The following is a 19625-nucleotide window of genomic DNA, read 5'->3' as shown; positions in this document are numbered from 1 at the left end:
AGGCCTTTAAATCACCCTGATAAACAAGCTGATAAATTTAGGGCTGATGCAGCTAATTCATCTTGCAGGCCTTCCCCAGCACGCTCCCATGACAGGTCTTTAAAGTGATAAAACATCTATTATAAAACTATGGGGGGAGGGGCACCTGGGTGGCTCAGGTGGTTAAATGCCTGGCCCTTGATTTCCGCTCAGGTCATGATCTCAGGATTCATGAGATCGAGTTTCACATTGGGTTCTGCACTGACAGCACGGAGCCTACTTGGGATTCTCTCTGGTCCTCTCCTGCTCGTGCTGTTTCTCTCTCAAAATAAACATTAAAAAACCTACAACACTATAGGTATGGCATATACCTACACACAATGATAAGGGAAAGACTATACTTTCAGGGATCATTTCTATAGTTCGTTGCACACAATGATAAGGGAAAACTTAAAAAAATAGCTATGTCTCCTGCAGTGTTACAGAGGCATTAAACAGAAAAAGAAAAATGTGAAGAAAATATATCATTTATAAGATGGAGAAAGTTAAAAAGGTACCTCCCTACCTTGTGAAAACAAGATTATGGCAATAAAGGTATTTCCATAAGTCCTACCATGTTTTATATTCATTTTATTAAATGACTTAATGCCACATAACTGAATAATAATATTCTACGTATTGCTCAAAAGTTACACTTGAATGGAGCTCAAAAGAGAAAGTAGATTAGCATAATACTTAAGAATGTAATTTCTGGGGACACCTGAGTGGCTCAGTCAGTTAAGTGTCTGACTTGGGCTCAGGTCATGATCTCACAGTTCTTGAGTTCAAGCCTTACACCGGGCTCTCTGCTGTCAGCGCAAAGTCAGCCTCAGATCTTCTGTCTGCCTCTCTCTTGCCCCTCTCTCCTGCCATGTTCACAGCCTCTCTCTCTCTCTCTCTCTCAAAAATAAATAAACATTTAAAAAAATGGGACTTCTGTGCTTGCTTGGGCAGCACATACACCAAAACTAGAATGATACACACAAGATTAGCATGGCCTCTCCCTAAGGAAGTGACTTCTAGAGACAGATTCCCTAAGTTAAAGTCCCAGTCCTACTCATTTATCAGCTTTGGGATCTTGACCAAGTTACTTAGCTTCCTGGAACCCTGGTTCTTCATCTGAGAGCGACTGTGAGAACTAATTGAGACAATGCTGTGAAACGCTTAGAACAGTGTTTGGTACACTGTAATAATAAATGTGAGGAGTGGGGAGAAGTGAAAAGAGAAAGTCATAAGAATGTATGTTGCTCCCAAGGGGTAGCACTGTGACAGACTCTAGTTTGTATTAGTCCCCTCCCTAGATGAAGGACTCAGTGAAACTGACCAGTCTGATTTCATGAAGCTTGCCCAAATCACTCTAGAAATCAGGCCTCCTGACTCTAGGCTTGGGGGCTCTGTCTGGTCTCCTACTTCGGTCTGGCTCATCAACAAATTAGCCCCTCCCATTCCCAGAAACTGGCAAGAGTTCCTCATAAGGATAGCAGGCTGACATCCTGAGAACAATCCAGATGGCCTTCTACTGGGAGGACCCCAGAGACCAGGTCAGGGAAACATGCTGTGCCTCGAAGGCTATCCGAGGCAAGGCTGCCTCCCTTGCGGGGAATCAGGTGTTGTATGTAACAAGGTCCCATGGGGGTGTGAACCATGAATGTATCCCCTGTTCAACCCTGGGGGACGAACAGCTTTCCACAAGTTCCTTGGGGTAAAAGCTTCTTACACCAGAAGTTCTTGGAGCTAATGCTCCTTCCCAAGGCAGCCTGGCCTCAGGTCTGACTGCTTAACCCCCACCTACCTGCTGGACAGCATTTTGGTACAGGTAATCCACCATCATCCAGAGCTCCTTGGGGATCCCCATGGGATTCTCCAACTGGATCCCATTATCTTCAGTCTGTAGTGGCATCAGAGTCTGAAAAGAAAAAGCAGAGTCCGAAGGCCCGCCAATAGAACTTCTGACAGGCTAGCTCCAGGAGACTGCCTGGTAACGGGGGCAGCGAACCCACGGAAGAAGGGAAGCCTTCCAATCCCCTAAGCAAACACTCCACAGGCAAATGAAGTCAGGTGGGAGAATCAAGGTACAAAAGGTGACTTGAGAATCAGGAGTGGGTTATGGCAAGCAGTTTCAATCAATCAGGTGAAATGTACATCGTCTTCTGGAAAACACATCCTGCCAGCAGCATTTCACCGTCAGAACCAGGGTGAGAATGTGGTCTGAGAGGTAAGGGCACAGACTTGGGAGTCCAAAAACCTAAAGTCAGGGGCCAGGTCCACTGTTAGCTCACCATGTGACTCGTAACCAATCACTCTCCTTACTGGGCCTCTGTTTTCACCTCATATATGAAGAGAATAGAAATTAAGAGTCCCTAAATAAAAACAAAATGCATGGGGGGGACGCATATCACTAAAAATCTGCTCTAAATTAGTCCCCTTGTACTCGAATTCTCTCCAGAGGAGCCTTCTGCGTCTTAGAAAATTCAGTTCGGTTGAAGAATGACCGAGTGATGATTGAGACAAAAACAGGAATCAAATCAGGAGCCAGGGAGGCTTCACATCTTAGTATCCGCGGCTGAGTTTCTCTAATGAATTATGTAGGAAAGACAGAGACTGCCGTTCTGTGGCTTGTAACTCACCAGCTCTCTAACAGTGTCAGGCGGCAGGTCCAAGATGGGCTCCCTCATGTAGCACAGCGTGTGGATGGGAGACCCGAAACAGCTGGGCACATAGTTCCCAGACACGGACAAAAAGTAATCCTTTCCCCTGTCCAAGTGCAAGACCAGAATGTCTTCAATTTTGTCTTCACCTGAGTTGAGTTTTGTAGCTGTGGTCTTATTTACAAATAGCTCCAGTTCGATCTCAATGGCAGAATCTGAAGAATAACATTAAAAGTGATGTTGGCTGGTGAGAGGCCAAGAGGAAAGGGGACCAAGGGGACAAGGATCAGGCACAAGGGGCTGAAAAGGAAATAAAACGAATCAGCCAACCAACAAGTATGTGTGTACTCGGCACTTAGAGGACACATGAACAAGGAGTTTAGAGTCCAAGTTGGAATAGCTCAAGTTAGAATTATTAATACAGGGGCACCAGGGTGGCTCAGTTAAGCTGACTTCAGCTCAGGTCATGATCTCAGTCCGTGGGTTCGAGCCCCGCATCAGGTTCTGTGCTGACCGCTCAGAGCCTAGAGCCTGCTTTAGATTCTGTGTCTCCCTCTCTCTCTGCCCCTTCCCCGCTCGCTCTCTGTCTGTCTCTCAAAATAAAATAATAAAGACATTTAAAAAAAAGAATTACTAATATAATTGAAGGCATGGATCAAGGCGCTTGCCCTGGGCCAGGTCAGAAGACACCCCATCCAGCAGAAAATATAAGGGAAATATCAGCCTGCGAACTGTCCACAAAACAGGCTTAATCCCTCTGCCACACAGCATGCCACAGAGTGCAAAGAAGCAGTCAGGGGAAAGACATGAATGGTACATTCCAGGGCCAGATGTAAATTCTGGATTACCATCCCGCAATCTTTCCCTATAAGAGCAGACGCTGGGAGCTGATTATAGTGAGGCAGACAGGGAGAATGGGCCCTTCGACAACAGCTCCTGCTTCCCAGAGGTCTTCTGTCTTCTCTTTCTGTGAAATTATGGAACACACAGAGAGCTGAGGAAGGTTTTCAAGCTGAACTCCTGCCCTTTACTGTTTTTCTACCTTATTCGTGGATGGTTCACATTCACAGGGCTTTTAGAAGTTTCAATCAGACAACAAAACACTCAGGAGCAAAAAAGCTTATTTTCGGAAAATAAGCAGGCAGGGTAGAGTGCTCCCCAAGCCAGCAGCCGGGAAGCTGGGAACGGAGGCCTCACCTGGCAGGAGGAAGCCTCTGCTGGGGCTGGCGCTCAGCCACTGCTTGCAGTAGGACTCTTCGCCGGGCTTGTTGATGAACTCGAACTGGCAGGGCACTTGTCCATTACGAACTGTGAAGGACTGTACGTGCAACTGCATGTACTTCACATTCTGAAAACAGAACTGGGGGCAAGACCAGGGCTCCTCAGACCAGTGCCTTCTTTTCAGTAACCTGTCTGGCCACCCAACTGGGTCATCTTTGCCCTTTCTGAAAAGAAAATGAAGGACTACCTCTTTGGAATCACGTTTCTGCTTTAGGCATTTACGGGGGAGGCCACAGCTCCAATGAAGACCAGCTGTCTGTGTTTAACCCAGGAACCCAAAAACTTCGTGTTGTTTTATAAATAGATTTCCTGAAGGACTTAAAGTTCAAATCTTCGATCTTCTATATACGAAGACCATTTCTAAAATACCCTTTACAAAGTGCATCCCCAAACATGAAGACCAGGCACATTTTCCCAAGTAGCTGGACATCTAGGGCATTACCATCACTGTGGGGTACCCATGATCTCACAGCTTGTGGGTTTGAGCCCTGCGTCGGGCACTATGCTGACAGCTCAGAACCTGGAGCCTCCTTCTGATTCTGTGTCTCCCTCTCTCTCTCTCCCCTTTTCCCACTTGGGATCTTGCTCTCAAAAATAAACAAACATTTTAAAAAATTCTCTTTTAAATACCCTCACCATAAATCTCCAATTGATCGGCTTCTTGGTATTGTTCATTCCGAATGATGTAGAAGAGCTATAGTTCTTCCATGAAAAATCTTCAGCCCTAACTTGACTTCCTCCACTGCCCATCCTTTTTCTACACTGCCTTGCCTCCCACCAGTATGTGTGTACCCAAGCAATTCAGGCTCAATTTAATCTCAATCAGAGCAAAATATCAGGAGGAAGAAAACTCCCCTGTAAGAATACCTACCCAGTTACACTAAAATCAAACACAACACCTTATGGCTCATCTATGCCATCATTTAGTTAATGAATGGCCCATGTGTGGGTGAAAACATATGAGCCACAAAGGTGAAAGGCTTCTGATGTAGATGATCAGGAGACGAACATCATCTAAACCAACGACCCGCTCCCCTCAGCCAACATCAGCAGCCTCGCTTTAACTAGTGGCAGCCCATCAGCCAAGAAGACTGGAGCCCAGTGGTCGGACAGGTGCCTCCAGGAATTCTGAGGCCTTGCAGATGAGACTTAAGTTCTATGAATGGAAGAGTTCTATGAATCGAACATGCCCTTCCTACCTCTCGCTTGGAAAGGGACACAGAAGGAATGGTGGCATTTTCCATCTTATCCAGGGAGCGCACAATCTCCTCCAGAGTCTTCCGGTAACGTTCTTCATTGACCACCTTCACCTGGGAGGGAGACATCAGAGCTGAGTTGCCTTCTGCCCATCTCCTCCTTTTCAGTAAAGAAGACACTCACAGTATTGGGTAAGAGCAGTTGAGAGCTGCACAGAAAGTAAAGACTAAATAGATTTAATTAACAAAGAACCCAATTAACAATAGTCTCAGAAGGGTCCTCCAGAGGCTGAACTTGTGGTAAAGCCAACCGCCTCCTGATTAGCAGAGAGAAGACACTGGAGTGGAAGCTTGGTTGGGAGCTCTGCCAGGTCGTAGACCTGGGGCAGAAAGACGCTCGGTGACTTCGCTGCTGTCAACAGGCCTGCGGCGAGAAATTTCTCTAGGGTTTGATTTAAAGCGGCATTTCTCAAGCTTTTGTAACCTGTGCTCCATCAGCTAAGGTTTTGTCAGGCTTTCCCTTCCGAATTGTGAATTGTGAACACAATTTTTGTCACTTCCCAATAATAAAACTCCGTAACACCCATTAGGCTTTTTTCAAGCCACTCACACCCTCACAGATTCTGACATGCCTCTACCTGAACCCTCGAAAATTGGTAAAATAAAGAAACAGGAGTCACAGAAGAGATCATAAATAAAGAGACATTCAACCTCACCGGCAATCAAAGAAACGTAATCTATAATAATGACATATCTTTTTCTTTTGGCCCATCGGGTTGGCAGAAACTTCAGGCTGATAAAATTCAGTATTAGCCAGGATGTGGGAAATAAGCTCCTACAGAGTCGCCGGAAGCGGGAGGGGGAGGGTGCTCTACCTTTACTGACATAGAAAGATCTCCTAAGACGTAGTCAGTAGGGAAAAAAAAGATGTTCTCTCAGAATAATATGCATAAGGTGATCTCTTTTACAAAAAAAATCCTCTACGTTGTATACAGAAGACTGACACATTTGTAAATGCATAGAAAAACACAGTCCATAAAAACAAACAAAGGGGAATGCCCATGCACATAGAAATACATAGGAGAAATATACCAAAATAATTATGAATTGGATTTAAACTAAAACTTTCTTCTTTTTTAATTTTTAAGTATTCCCTACAGTCAGCATGGGGTTCAAATTCACAACCCTGAGTCACATGCTCCACAGACTGAGCCAGCCAGGCACCCCTAAAACATTTAAAAGCTTTCTCACGCTCAGGTGGGGAGGAGGAAACCAAAGGGACAAAAGCGGTTATGAGAACCAGTTCCCTACAAAGCGATGGCAATGGGGATCAGCTGCCCACCTACCCCAATGTCAAACACTGAGCTGACAGGCTTGTGGTCACTGGTCTTCAGGGCCATGTGGCTCTGGTAACTCAGCTGAGTGATGTTCTTCCCTTTCCAGAGGACCCGGTCACACCAGGCGGGAGCACGACACTTCTCACTGAAATGCAAGGGCTGCGCTGGGGGCTGGCACAGGTGCACCAGTGCCCAGCGCCTGGCCGGCACCCTGGCTCAGCTGGGGAGACAGGACAGGGCCTTCCCCATGCATGTGCATGCAAGCCTAGGGATCCGAGAAGGCACAGCGCTTCGGGCCCAGCAGGGGATAGCATGTACCCTGTGGGTATCACCCAAAACAGCTGCGAGGGCTCCAAGCCAAACACGGTTCAGAATGATTCTCTGCTGTTTACCCTCTTCTGGGGAGGAGATGAAAAGAGCAATCTGGAAGTTAAGTACTCTGTGGTCCTTAAAAGATGGTGGTTTCGACAGCTCTGACTTCCTACCATCTAGATTAGAATCCTGGCTCTATACTTGCCCTTTTGGGAGGCTCTTTCCTGTCTTTTTTTTTTAAGATTTTTTTTTAAGTAATCTCTACACCCACCGTGGGGCTCGAACTCTCAACCTCAAGATCAAGAGTTGCATGCTCCTGGTGCCCCATGAGAGGTTCTTGAATTTGTGTATGCCTCCGTTCCCCAATCTAAGATTTGAAGATAATAAATCACACCTACTTCTGGCTGTTGAGAAGATTAAATGAGATCACAGAAGTGTGTGACATAAGGTGAGGCATGCCATAAGCACTAAGAAAAACGATAAACTCCTATGTAGTGACAAGTGCAGGCTAAGCTGCTTAGAATCATCCTATCACCATAAGCATAACTAAAAGTAAATTATTGTGGGGGCGCCTGGGTGGCTCAGTCGGTTAAGCCTCCGACTTCGGCTCAGGTCAGATCTCACGTTCGTGGGTTCGAGCCCCGCGTCAGGCTCTGTGCTGACAGCTAGCTCGGAGCCTGGAGCCTGCGTCCGGTTCTGTGTCTCCTTCTCTCTCTGTCCCTCCCCCTCTCATGCTCTGTCTCTCCTGTATCAAAAATTAATAAAACATTTAAAAAAAATTAAAAATAAATAAATAAATAAATAATAAAATAAATTATTGTGGAACAAAGCCTAAGACAGTCGAAAAGAAAACATGCCGGAGGGCAGGGCTACTGGATGAGCAGATACTGAGGGAAAATGTCTGACCAGAGCGTAAACCACAGGGAAGTCGTAGGACTCCTATCTCCTTCCTTAGGTCTACGGGCAAGTGCTTCTCAAAAGTTCTGGGTCCCCCCCCCCCCACTGCCTACCTGGTGTCCCAGTCGTCGGAGCCGGTATCATACTTGTACGTGGGCTGGAACGTGAGCTCGCCTTCAGTGAAGCCTTCAAAGACAGCCTTGGCCGCGACTTGAATTTTCAGCTATAAAAAAAAGGCGGAAGGGGAACAACAACAACAACAACAACAACAACAACAACAAGACCCTCAAAATAAAAAAGTGACACCTTGAATTAGCAGAGGGGAGGGCTTAGATCTGGAAGTCAGCGCTAACCCGAAGGGAAAGGCCCATGAGATAGTTATTCCGTAAGATTCTGAGAACAAAATCCTAGGAAGGGGAGCAAGCTGACCGTTCCTTTGCCTGCTGTACAGTTCTTATGGCTCTTTTACAAGAGTGCATCTGCCTCTAAGGGGCCTGAATACCATCTTACTGAGATGTCCCTAAGAGGATCAGGTACCAACAGACATAGAGCTTTTCCTTCCAAGTATCAGACATTTCATCTGCATAACGGTTGTTCCCGCTGTACACGGAAAGAGAACTCCATGGAAAAGGGTCTGGAAAGATACAGTCCAAAAAGCAAAGGGCACTTTCCTATATGTAGAAGGAGACAGAAGTGTACCAAAACAAGTATGAATTAAATTTAAATGTAAACAGTTTTCCAGAGGAGTTTATCAAATGAGTTATGTGAATTGGGGGAAGCTCTGTGCCTTGGTTTCCCCCCTCTTCGAATTTTGGGTTGGTAATGGAGTCTGCCTCCCGGACTGTTGGGAAGACTGTCAGCTTAGAATAGGGCCCGGTGCATCCTGAGAATAGCCAGCATTCCTCCTGCTGCGCTCGTTTTAGGAGCTCCTTCCAGATCACTCTCTCAGTGAGATGAATAGCCACAGGTGCTCCTGTCTCCTCCCTGGTGGACCAAGCCCGGCCCGGCGTGCACTGCTGAAGAACTGTCAGCTAGCACTGGACACAAGGGGACAGCTATTCGGGGAATGACAGTTGCCAAAGTCCCCAAAACAGGAATGCCTTAAAAAAAACTATTAAGGAAAAGGCCACAGAAATATTAAAAATGTAGATGTTAATATAAGATTGAGTCTTAAATCGGTATGGATAGACCTTTAAACCATCTGAAAGCAGAGAATACACCAAACAGGTACTGTTACTCGAAGAAAGACCAGAGAAAAAGGAAGAGGAGATGAGTAGGACACCGCCAGGGAAGCCAGAATGCCTCACTCCAGAATACAGATGCGATAAACAGACAGTCTTAATGCCAAAATGGGGATAAAAGAGAAAAAAAAAGTAAGGAAAAAAACTGGAGAGAAAAATGGGTCAAAAAGGAGATGATTCCATAAAAGAAAGACACAACAGTATTGAGATTTTTTCTCCCTCAGAGTGATATGCACCAGGGGACACAAAGGTTAACACAAAGACTGAGACTGGTGACAGTAAGAACATGGCTACAGACTGAAAAGAAAAGGGACTTGAACCTTCTGAACAACCCTGACCACCTGAATGGTTCTGAAACCGACAGGGACGAGTAGCCTCAAGGAAGCCAGCGAGACACACGCGACTCTGGTCCTGTGAGATGGCTCCGGCTCTGAGCAAGAAACGCTGACCCACACCACGGTGGAGACCAGCGGCTTCCAGAACTGATTCCTGGCAGGAGTGAAGGAAGCCGCTCCGGAGAAGGAGCTATTGTTTACACTGCACAAGCCTGGCTGAGGAGCAGGAGGGGGCAGGGGGCCTCACTCGAAAAATAATTTAACAAATCATCTTTAACATACCAAGGGTCTCTGTGAGCAGCTTGGCACCCTTTTAGCCCTTCTTGAACAAATGCATAACAAGCAAGCACCAGCAAAAGGGGGTAGGGAGAGAGAGAGTCTGAGAGCGAGCACACATGTTCCTGCCTCCAAGGGGCATGAGGTGCCTCCAGGGAAGAGCCGATGGGGAGGCAGCCATGGACGAGGGAGCACGAGGAAAAGACAAAGGACTGGCCATCCGCTTCTCAGGGAAGCGTGCCCAGTGGAGGAAGAAGAGGCTGAGGGCGGAGAAACCAGGCCTTCCTGTGCCCTCGCCGTGGTGGGACAGCTCCCTGAGAGGGCACGGTGGCCTTGTGTACCTGATCATATGCGTACAGCATCTGGAAAGCCTTCTCCTCAATGAGCTTTTTCACTGTGTCCACATCCAGCTCTTCTATCCTGTAGTTGAGGTCCCCCAGCCACAAGATCACACTGTGAGGACAGAGCACAAAGGTCACAGCTTAGGCGGGACTTCCCCCATCCTCGCCAGTGCTTCTGACAGAAGGCCCCTGAGGCTCTGCTTCTTGGGAGTTGGGACGGAAGGGGCTCAGCTGTTCGGGGAAATCTTTTCTCTTGCCACAGCTAACATGCTGCTGACTCCGGGACCTTGCTCCAGGTTCGTGAGAAACAGTCTTGAGTTGTCCTGGACTACTTCACTCTTGTGTGGTTGGAAAGATAGTCTAATCAGGTCTAAAAAGCGAGACCGCCATTCACCTCTTTCCTGGGAAGACGCACCAAAGATCGAATATTGGGTGGCATGTCACTTGCTCAGGGGCCCCAAACCAGATGGTGCCAACGTGTCGCCTCCGTGCACATCGCAGTCCACAAAGCACACTCTCCGCCTTTGTTTCTAGAGCTGAGTTCCTCTGAAACAAAGCTCAACCTTCACAGTGGAGTCTGAGTTTAACCCCCACTGTATCTTCGGTTGGCTCTTTGTGCAAAGTGTGACAGGTGTTTTATTCCACCTGCTGCTTTGGGAGAAGGCTAACCGAGCATGCCCAGATGACCGTACACATCCCATCAAGTCCGCTACCGCTCTGTCAGAAGCCAGTAGCCAGACACTGGCGAGCGCAGAGCAGCAGACACGCACCACAGTGAATGCAGCCACGGGCTCACAGCAGACAGACTGACATGCAAGCCGCCAACCTCCCAAACTAGGGTGCCAGAGGCTCAGCGGAACAGAAGACACGCTCCCTGCTGGGTTCCCTGGAGAAGGAAAGCCATCCTGTCAGCTTCCAGAAGGCCAGTGAGCTCAAGACAGTTCCACCACCGCTGCAGGCGGGATGAGAGGCTTGAATCTGTGTGCTCCCTGGCAGACACCGTGGCCCCAGTGGCTTCTTCATTTTTCTAAAAGAAGTGGCACAAGCTTCAAGTGTTACCGTAAAGCCTGGGATCCTAATATGCCTCGAATTCAGACATACAGCAGTTTTAGAGATAAAGGGAACAAAGATCGGCACAAGATTCTCCAAGCAGCTGTAACTACAACTTGGTAATGCTGATCAACAGGTTCAAGACTAAGTGAAGGCAGACTCCCACAGTCCGGTTTCCGTTACATATGCTTCTGGAAAGAATGGACCGACAGAATCCTAAAGCATACTTGTAAAACCTGCGCTTGAGAAGCTTGCTCTTTGGTTGCTTCCCTGGGGATGTTTATCGAGGCAGACCTACGTTAAAGTAAATCTACATTTTCTGGGGACAAATGACGAGGGACAAAGGTTTCGGAGGTCTGCCAGACGGGGAGCTGGGAAACTGAACAACTCATGGGACGTGACCTGCGTGTAAGCGAGCGCTGGCTGGAGCTCCCGCTCGGGCTGTGGGGGGCCTCCCCCCAACGAAACAGGGGGGGCTCCCCGGGCTCGGCACAGCAGGAGCGGTGAACTGCTTGGGCTCCACGCCCAGACTCACTCGTGCTTGCTGATGGTGAGAGGGGGGAGGCCTGGGTCAGCCTGAAAGAACTGCATTCGAGAACAGATGTCTTTATAGTCCTGGTTCCGCCGCTCACACTCTTCCGTGTGCGCCGCCAGGTGAGAGTTCACGACACAGATGCTGGTGTTGTGGAGCTGGAACCTGATGGCCACTCCTCCTTTGTTACCCTGCGGGAAAGAGCCCCACACAGGCCGATTCACAACCTCATCGGGTCAGTCACTCCCACCCACGCACTTTTAAACTGTGTCCTCTTCAGAATAACCCTGACAGGGAAATGAAGCAGTGTCACTGTCTGCATTTTAACGGATAAGAAGACAAATCCAAGAGTCACTGGCCAGAGTGACTAGGCACTCACTGAGGCAAAGCTGAGTCCACTTTTCACTAAGTCACAGGCAGACCACATGCTTGCCCTTCTCCGCAGGAAGCCAAGCTCTTGTGGCAGAGCCTGAAAGCGGGACTGTAGGTAAGCCTCCAGACAAGGAAATTGCAAACCTGTTATCAGCATTCTTTCTTTTCTTTTTTTTAACTTATTTATTTTGAGAGAGAAGGAGAGAGAGAATCTCTCTCGAGGGGCTTGACCCCATGAGCCATAAGATCATGACCTGAGCTGAAACCAAGAGTTGGATGCTTAACTGACTGAACCACCCAGGTGCCCCCTGCGTTCTTTCTTTATCTTGGTTTCCCAACAGAGTCTCTGGAACATATTTCATGGGTGAAATGGGCAGATCAGCTCGAGGCTCTAGTGTGGAGTGGACACAGGGATCCATGCTAATGGGGCAAGTCAGCCAGCAGTCTGCTAAAATCCGACTTCTGAGTGGTCTGCTCCCTCTAGCCGTGCTTGAGCCCCATTCATCTTGCCAGACCAGCACTGTCACACTGGGGCAGTCACGTATCAGGAGAGGCAGTGCCAAAACCCTCAGGGTCAAGGCCATCGGTGTGCCGAGCATACCAAGCAAAACCTCACCATCCTCCCCATGATTCCTGTCCCCACGGTCTCAGCCTCCACCTCGGAGATGTGCGCCGCGTGTTCCTGTTTGACATACAGCAGCAGCATGATCCCGACCAGTCGGATGAGCTTCACCTGGACAACAGAGCCACACATTCAAGTCACGGCGTGAAACAGAGTGGAGAACGGGAATCAATGTCCCAGGGGAAAGTGGTCTCGGGGCTGGCTCAGGATGCTAAGGTGTCTCCTTCTCCAGAACAGGACACGGGGTAATCACCTTCCAGCTCACTGAACATGCTACGTGATAACGTGGACAGCCTACCGGCGCCAAGACCTGCGTCTTTCCTACCCAAGGCGCCTCTTCTGGAGGACTTGGAACTGAAATAATTAGGACTGGTTTATGGAAAAGTCAAGAACGGTCTTAGAATTTCCCTGCAGGGCAACATAAAATTAAAGGTCACCGACCCCTCTCTTACCTTTGCGTACTTGGCATCTGGATGAAGACCTTCTGATACAGCTTTAAACCACTCTTCTTCCTTTGGGGTATCATGGAAGAAAAAGGCTTCCTTACTCAGGTCAAGCTCCTGGAACCTGTTATAAGCAGCAGGCAGTCAGGCAGAGACAGGTAATGTGCGAGACAAGTCCTCAGATTGGTTTAGATTTGTGTGTCCTAGCTCTCCGGCTAAACAGCAGAGCCCTCAAGAAAGGAGAAAAATAAACACTAGGAGCCAAAGGACTAAATGCTAAGGAACCCCCAGTGCTTTCACCCATTTCCTCTCCACAGCCAGCCTGTGAAGCAGCTAGAAGCATCTCCATTTCACACCCGAGACCACTAGTTCACACAAGAACCAAACGGCAAACTGGGGACCACGCCTAAGTCTACATAAATTCCAAATTCTGGCCCTTTCCACTTTGCATACAGGCTTCTGGCCTGCCCCACTCCATCCATAGTGCCCCGGCAGTGGGAAGAAGGCAGAAGTATGGAGGGAGAAAAAATGACTGATGGGGCTTTTTAAAGGCTACCCTTCCTTCCCTGGCAAAACGTATCTTTGTTTTGTGACCAACAAAGGGTTGAATGTCTAAGTGATGAAAGTCAGTTCAAGGTATAATGATTTTAACAGGAGGGTTATACTGACAATTAAATAATAGCATTTAAATGCAAAGCACATCACTTTAATGGTGCCAGAAATTTGTTTACCACGAGGAAGAACATCAAACAGAGAAGCAGCTGTTATTAGGCACATGATCACTTTTCAATTCCTTCACCTGCTGTGAAAACGCAGTTATACATTCATGTCCCTGTCCCTTCAACCCCAGCTGTACTTTCTCAAGATACAGAGGCGACCAAGAAGAGAGGCACTCACCCCACACAGTACACATCTGGAGCCTCCATGCCATGGCTTAGCCAGGGCCGGAGGCATTCTTTGGGGGACTGGCCATTCACATTGTATGTTCCCACAAAAAACCTGTCAACAAAGAGAACCGATGAGTCACTCAGGGGGACTCTGGAGGTGACAGGGGAAAGCATCCTATGCTGTCTTTGCCCAGTTTCAGTCTCTTTGGAGTGGAATTCGAAGACAAGAAGTGTCACACCTGACCTAGACCAACGACTGTGGCACCAAAGGGTGACTTGCAGTCTGCCATGGTATTTGGTGCTTCATGAGGACTTCAAACAGGATAGGCCTATTCTGAACATTCCTATTTAGCTTTAAAACACATTAGAAAGCCATAATCCACAAAATGATTCTTTACCCTGTAGGGAACTGGAAAGAAAAAAAAAAGAACCTTGTTATTTTCAGAAGGAAAGCAACAGCTGTGTTCACAAGTGACTCTTTATATACCTGGAAGCGACATTACCTTGTGGTATAGTCCCAGTGCACAGATTTAAAAGGATCTAACAGCACAGGGGCACATGTACCCCAATGTTCATAGCAGCACTTTCAAGAACCTAAATGTCCATCAACTGATGAATGGATCAAGAAGATGTGGTATATATACACAATGGAGTATTACATGGCAATGAGAAAGAATGAAATATGGTCATTTGTCGGAAAGTGGATGGACCTTGAGGATGTCATGCTAAGTGAAATAAGTCAGGCAGAAGGACAGATACCATATGTTGTCACTCATAGGTCTAACAGGAGAAACCTAACAGAGGACCATGGGGAGGGGAAAGTGGGGGAAAAGAGTTGGGGAGAGGGAGTATGGCAAATCATGAGAGACCTTTGAATCCTGAGAACAAACTAAGGGCTGAAGAGGGAGGGGGGAAGGAGAAGGGGGGTGATGGTCATGGAGGAGGGCACTTGTGGGGAAGAGCACTGGGTGATATATGGAAACCAACTTGGTAATAAACTATTAATAAAAATAATAATAAATAAAAAGATCTAACAGAATCCTGCAACCCCTATTCATTTCACTTTCAGTAATCCTGTCTAAAAAGATTACTAAACACCAACTTCAGGGGCGCCTGGGTGGCTCAGTCGGTTAAGCCTCCGACTTCGGCTCAGGTCACGATCTCACATTCGTGGGTTGGAGTCCCACGCTGGGCTCTGTGCTGACAGCTCAGAGCCTGGAGCCTGCTTCAGATTCTGTGTCTCCCTGTCTCTCTGCCTCTCCCCATCTCGTGCTCTTTCTCTGTCTCAAAAATAAATAAAACATTAAAAAACAAACAAACAAACACAAACTTCAATTCACTGACTTCAACTTAAAGGACCTTCTTCGGGGGCGCCTGGCTGGCTCTGTCAGTTAAGCGTCTGACTTCGGCTCAGGTCACGATCTTGTGCTTTGTGATTTCGAGCCCCACAGGGGGTTCTCTACTCTCAGCGTGGGGCCTGCTTCGGACCCTCTGTCTCCTTCTCTCCCTCGGCCCCTCCCTCGCACACGTACTCTCTCTCTCTCAAAAACAAATAACCATATAAATAAAGGACTTTCTTCAATGCATACATTCTCGTTCTCTCTCTCTCTCTCTCTCAAAAATAAATAAATATATAAATGACTTTCTTCAAAGGCCTGGAATGACCAAGAGATATGCAAATTTCAGGATATCACTCCTTCTTCTGGCGCCTATATCTCTTCAAATATCGCTGTAACTATTTGCAAGTTGTGTCACTTATGCTCTACCACACTACCACCCGCCTGGCCAGAAAAGGCACAAGAATAAATGCCAACTAATAAAGAGTGAAAAGAAATGATCATTTCGAAAATGATGGGTGAGACTTTGTAGAAGGATCGACTTCCAAATCCAGGGTAAGGAGGGAGGGAGTGCTGACATTTCAGAGAGCTGAGAGATCACCTTGCTTTGAAAACAGTCCACCCAGTTAGCTACCTGAAGTCCTGGATATAGGTATAATCCTCTTCTTTTTGCACTAGATGTGATTTCACTATTGTATCTCGCAGCCCGAACTTCTGAATTGATAAAATATGAGCCTTGTCTGATACTGTGATAGTGGAGGCGCGAACCAGGTCAGTGATGTCAGACTTGGGTTTATTCTGTCTAGAAAAACAAACAGAAATTTATCATATTCTGATGAGTCTCCCCATGACAAAACACATGAACATGAAGCTACAAGTTTCCAAAGTTAAAAGAGGCCAAAGTCAAATGTATTTACTAAGACAACACTATTTCTATGTGCAATTAAATGAACTTATATGTGGTTGACTGTATATACATTGGTCTGGAGATTTTCTGCTAAAGATCTCAGATTCGGGGGCATTGAAGACATTCTGATTTAAGCCCCTCCTTTTACAAATAAGACAAATGAGACCTAGTATCGTCCATGGTCCACCAGTTGGATGGCCACAGAGTACGGATCACAATCCAGATCTGACAATGCTCTCTGTAGGCCCTAATGCTTCATGCAATGAGACTATAAAACTCTCCAGATCCTTTGACCTGACAATTCTACTGCCTCTCTATTCCACATGAATAATCGAAAATAAAATAAGAACACGAAAATCTGCATTTCATTTTTGTGTTGTTTTAACAGTCATACTAAAAATTACTCAAATGCCAACATTTAAAGTTAAGCAAAATAGGGGCGCCTGGGTGCTCTGCTTGTTAAGCATCCAACTTCGGCTCAGATCATGATCTCACAGTTCATGAGTTCAAGCCCTGTGTCAGGCTCTAAGCTGTCAGCACAGAGTCTGGGGCCTGCTTTGGATTCTGTGCGTCCCTCTCTCTCTGCCCCTCTCCGCTTGCGCACGCATTCTCTCTCTGTCTCTCTCTCTCTCTCAAAAATAAACATCAAAAAAATTTTTAAGTTAAGCAAAATTTTCAATTTGACACATTCATCTAACATAATCCTAACAACAGTGCAGAAACTTTTGTTGATGATTACTTAATGAATTAAGATATACAAAGCATCCACAACAACTTCTGACACCGAATAAATACCATATAAGTATCTGGCATTATGTCAAGTACATACTAATTTAAAGTGAGCTGAGAATGACAGCTCTAGCTGTCATTTAAAGTTCAGGGATTCCAGGGGCACCCGGCTGGCTCAGTCAGCGGAATGCACTACTCTTGATCTTGGAATTGTGAATTCAAGCTCCACGTTGGGTATAGAGATTACCTTAAAAAATAAATAAAACTTAAAAGTAAAGTGTAGGGATCGTTCGCTACTGCTTCAGTGCATAATTAAAATACTGACACAAGCAAGGTTTTCATCTATCTTGACTAGATGGTTCTGGTTATGATCAGTAGGGGGCACTCGTGTACAGGCTAAATATAACAGCATATCAGAAAAAAAGAAAAGGGAACATAAACATGGAAAAAAAGTATTTTGAGGGTCCGGAAACTCCTAAAAGAATAGGAGGGAGAAATAAAAATGTTTCTAATCTTCTGCATTTCTAAGGCAGGGTTAGACTGCCAGTGTCAAACCCTAAATAGACTACTTGCTAGTCTGGATCTAGGGTAAATTCTATAAAGTCACTTCTTCACCTGTTTCTGTAGCTGTAAAACAGAGAAGATAATGGAACCTATGTCTTAGGTTTAAAGAAGATAATCCAGGGGAAAGCGCAGCGCGGGGCATACACAGTACATGCTCAGTAAGTGTCCAACATCTCTTAAGCCAGTCACCCCGGGCCAACTTACATCATGCACAGTAATGGTCTCAGTTCTATAATGAGGGAAAAAAAACTGTGACCCTAAGAGGCACAAATGAAGGGAGAGTGCATTACCTTGTAGGGAAGCTGTCTGTTGTATCCTGACCCCAAGAGCTCTGGTCCACAAGCAGGCCTTTCCCATCTGACCTCGAATCATCAAAGTCAAGAACACCTAAGGGGAGGGGGATGGAATGAAAACACACTTACATATACTTTAGTATACAGACCCCTGCTTCTCAAATAGTAGTGTAGGAACCACTGGTCGTCCACATACCGCTTGAAAGCACAGGAAAAGCTTATGTCGGTGTCTGAGCAAAGCTCCCAGAGGACAGAGAGAGGGAGAAAAACCAAGCATTTCATCCAGCGATCTTTACTTCTGAAAACATAAATATCCCACTGGTCTGACGTGTTTTTCCTAGAAACAGAGTGCATTACAGGAAGAATAAAACTTTGAAATCTCTAGACCTAAGCTCCAACATCAGCTCTACTATTTACTGACCTATTGACTTGGGGCAGTCGTCCAACCTCTCTTAATGTCAGTGACTTGACCTACCCTGCCCCTCACAGGTTTACTGTAGGGATCAAATAGTTGACATGTGAGTAAGATTTGGAAACCACAGAGCATATCATGAAATATACCTCACAGCATATTATGAAATATACCTCACTACCATTTACTCCAAGTAGGACTTCAAGTTCAAGGACGAAAGAGGTCAGGGTCAGAGATCTAACACTGGAAAGGATCTAAGTGCTCTAGAGAATGAGAAGCACTTGTCGTTGTTAACAAATTGCCTCAAAACCCAAAGAGCAAACCAAGGACTTTTGATAAATAAATTCTTTGCGACAGTTGTTAAACCAAGATAAACCTGAAAAGGAAAATTAATCTGCCAACAGTTTCTTTGCTCCTAAAAAACCCAATCTGTGATGTGCTTGGGTTGCTCAGTCATTAAATGTCCGACTCTTTCTTGTTCTCAGGGTTGTGAGTTCAAGCCCCACGTTCAGCTCCATGCTGGGTGTGGAGCCTACTTAAAAATAAATAAATAAGTAAACAAATAAATAAATAAATAAAAGGCCAAATCTCTTGTCAACAGAAAACAGCAAACGAGAAGCCACGGAAAGATGCTGCTTCAACACACAAGTTACAAGGAGCACTGGAGGCATGAAACATCATGAAAGAATTCTGCCCTGAAGGCTATTACTAAACATGGATTTTTCAACCATGCATTCACAGGAACCAGAAAAAAAAAAAAAACAAAGTTTGGAGTTAAACATACATACACACACACACACACACACACAATTTGAAACATGAAAATAATTACATTTCAATATCTCCAGTCAATCAATAAGGCCTTTCAATTTTGCCTCCTAAATGCCTCTCAAATCAATATATTCCAATGTCACCTTATTGGCCCATGTTACCAGCGTCTCCCTGGAATGACTTCAAAATCCTGATCATAGTTTCCTGGCACCTTTCTCACCCCATCTCTGACCCAATGTCTACACTGTGGCCAGAGGATTTTTTTTTTAATTTTTTTCTTTTAAGTTTTTATTTGAATTTTGGTTAGTTAACATTCAGGGTAATATTGGTTCCAGGTATACTGGTAGCTTTCTTCTGTGTCTCACCTTGATGATCTTTGTGTTCCTGACCCCTGAAGACTCACATTTCCGGGAAGGCAGCTTTAGAATCTAGGGTCAACTACCCTGAAAATATGCTAGTAACATGACTTATCAGTAAGAGCAGTTTTTATTTTTTTTATTTTTATTTTATTTTTTTAAGTTTTTATTTATTTATGTTTAATTTCTGTCCTTGACAGAATGTATTAAATAAGCAAACACCACCAACAAGCAAAACAAGTACTACAATGTAAAAATATTAAAAAAAATGATAACCCTCTCACATGCATAAATGAAAAGTTGCACACAAAGAACTCACATCTTTTCAAGCTTCAATAGTAAATATTCTGCTACTATGTATTAAATACTGCATGGTTTGCCCAAGCTAAGATGAAACCACATCATAAATCAATAAGCATTTTGCATTTTCTTTCATTATCTACTCAAAGTCATGCCTACTGCACCTCT

At 45.8% G+C, this 19625-nt stretch overlaps 1 protein-coding gene and 1 non-coding gene across 3 annotated transcripts in view; one reads left to right on the top strand and one right to left on the bottom strand.

The window, feature by feature from the left end:
• Positions 1 to 19625, bottom strand: part of INPP5B (inositol polyphosphate-5-phosphatase B) — a 51786-nt gene that overhangs the window by 2936 nt on the left and 29225 nt on the right. For both annotated transcript variants that reach the window (XM_029946573.1, XM_029946574.1), the window contains 13 exons: positions 17616 to 17712; positions 15760 to 15927; positions 13799 to 13900; positions 12911 to 13025; positions 12453 to 12569; positions 11468 to 11655; positions 9883 to 9994; positions 7803 to 7912; positions 6490 to 6625; positions 5147 to 5257; positions 3864 to 4026; positions 2646 to 2881; positions 1811 to 1924 (listed from right to left, as the gene is read on the bottom strand). In XM_029946573.1, the coding sequence (XP_029802433.1) occupies positions 1811 to 1924; positions 2646 to 2881; positions 3864 to 4026; positions 5147 to 5257; positions 6490 to 6625; positions 7803 to 7912; positions 9883 to 9994; positions 11468 to 11655; positions 12453 to 12569; positions 12911 to 13025; positions 13799 to 13900; positions 15760 to 15927; positions 17616 to 17712 (1769 nt within the window). The remainder of the gene's footprint in view (positions 1 to 1810; positions 1925 to 2645; positions 2882 to 3863; positions 4027 to 5146; positions 5258 to 6489; positions 6626 to 7802; positions 7913 to 9882; positions 9995 to 11467; positions 11656 to 12452; positions 12570 to 12910; positions 13026 to 13798; positions 13901 to 15759; positions 15928 to 17615; positions 17713 to 19625) is intronic.
• On the top strand, positions 957 to 1060 carry LOC115300552. Its single transcript, XR_003912719.1, has one exon. It is a non-coding gene; the product is annotated as a U6 spliceosomal RNA (small nuclear RNA).

The sequence above is a fragment of the Suricata suricatta genome, chromosome 8, assembly GCF_006229205.1.
Source record: "Suricata suricatta isolate VVHF042 chromosome 8, meerkat_22Aug2017_6uvM2_HiC, whole genome shotgun sequence".
Taxonomy (NCBI): Eukaryota; Metazoa; Chordata; class Mammalia; order Carnivora; family Herpestidae; genus Suricata; species Suricata suricatta.
This window is presented reverse-complemented; position numbering and strand designations above follow the sequence as displayed.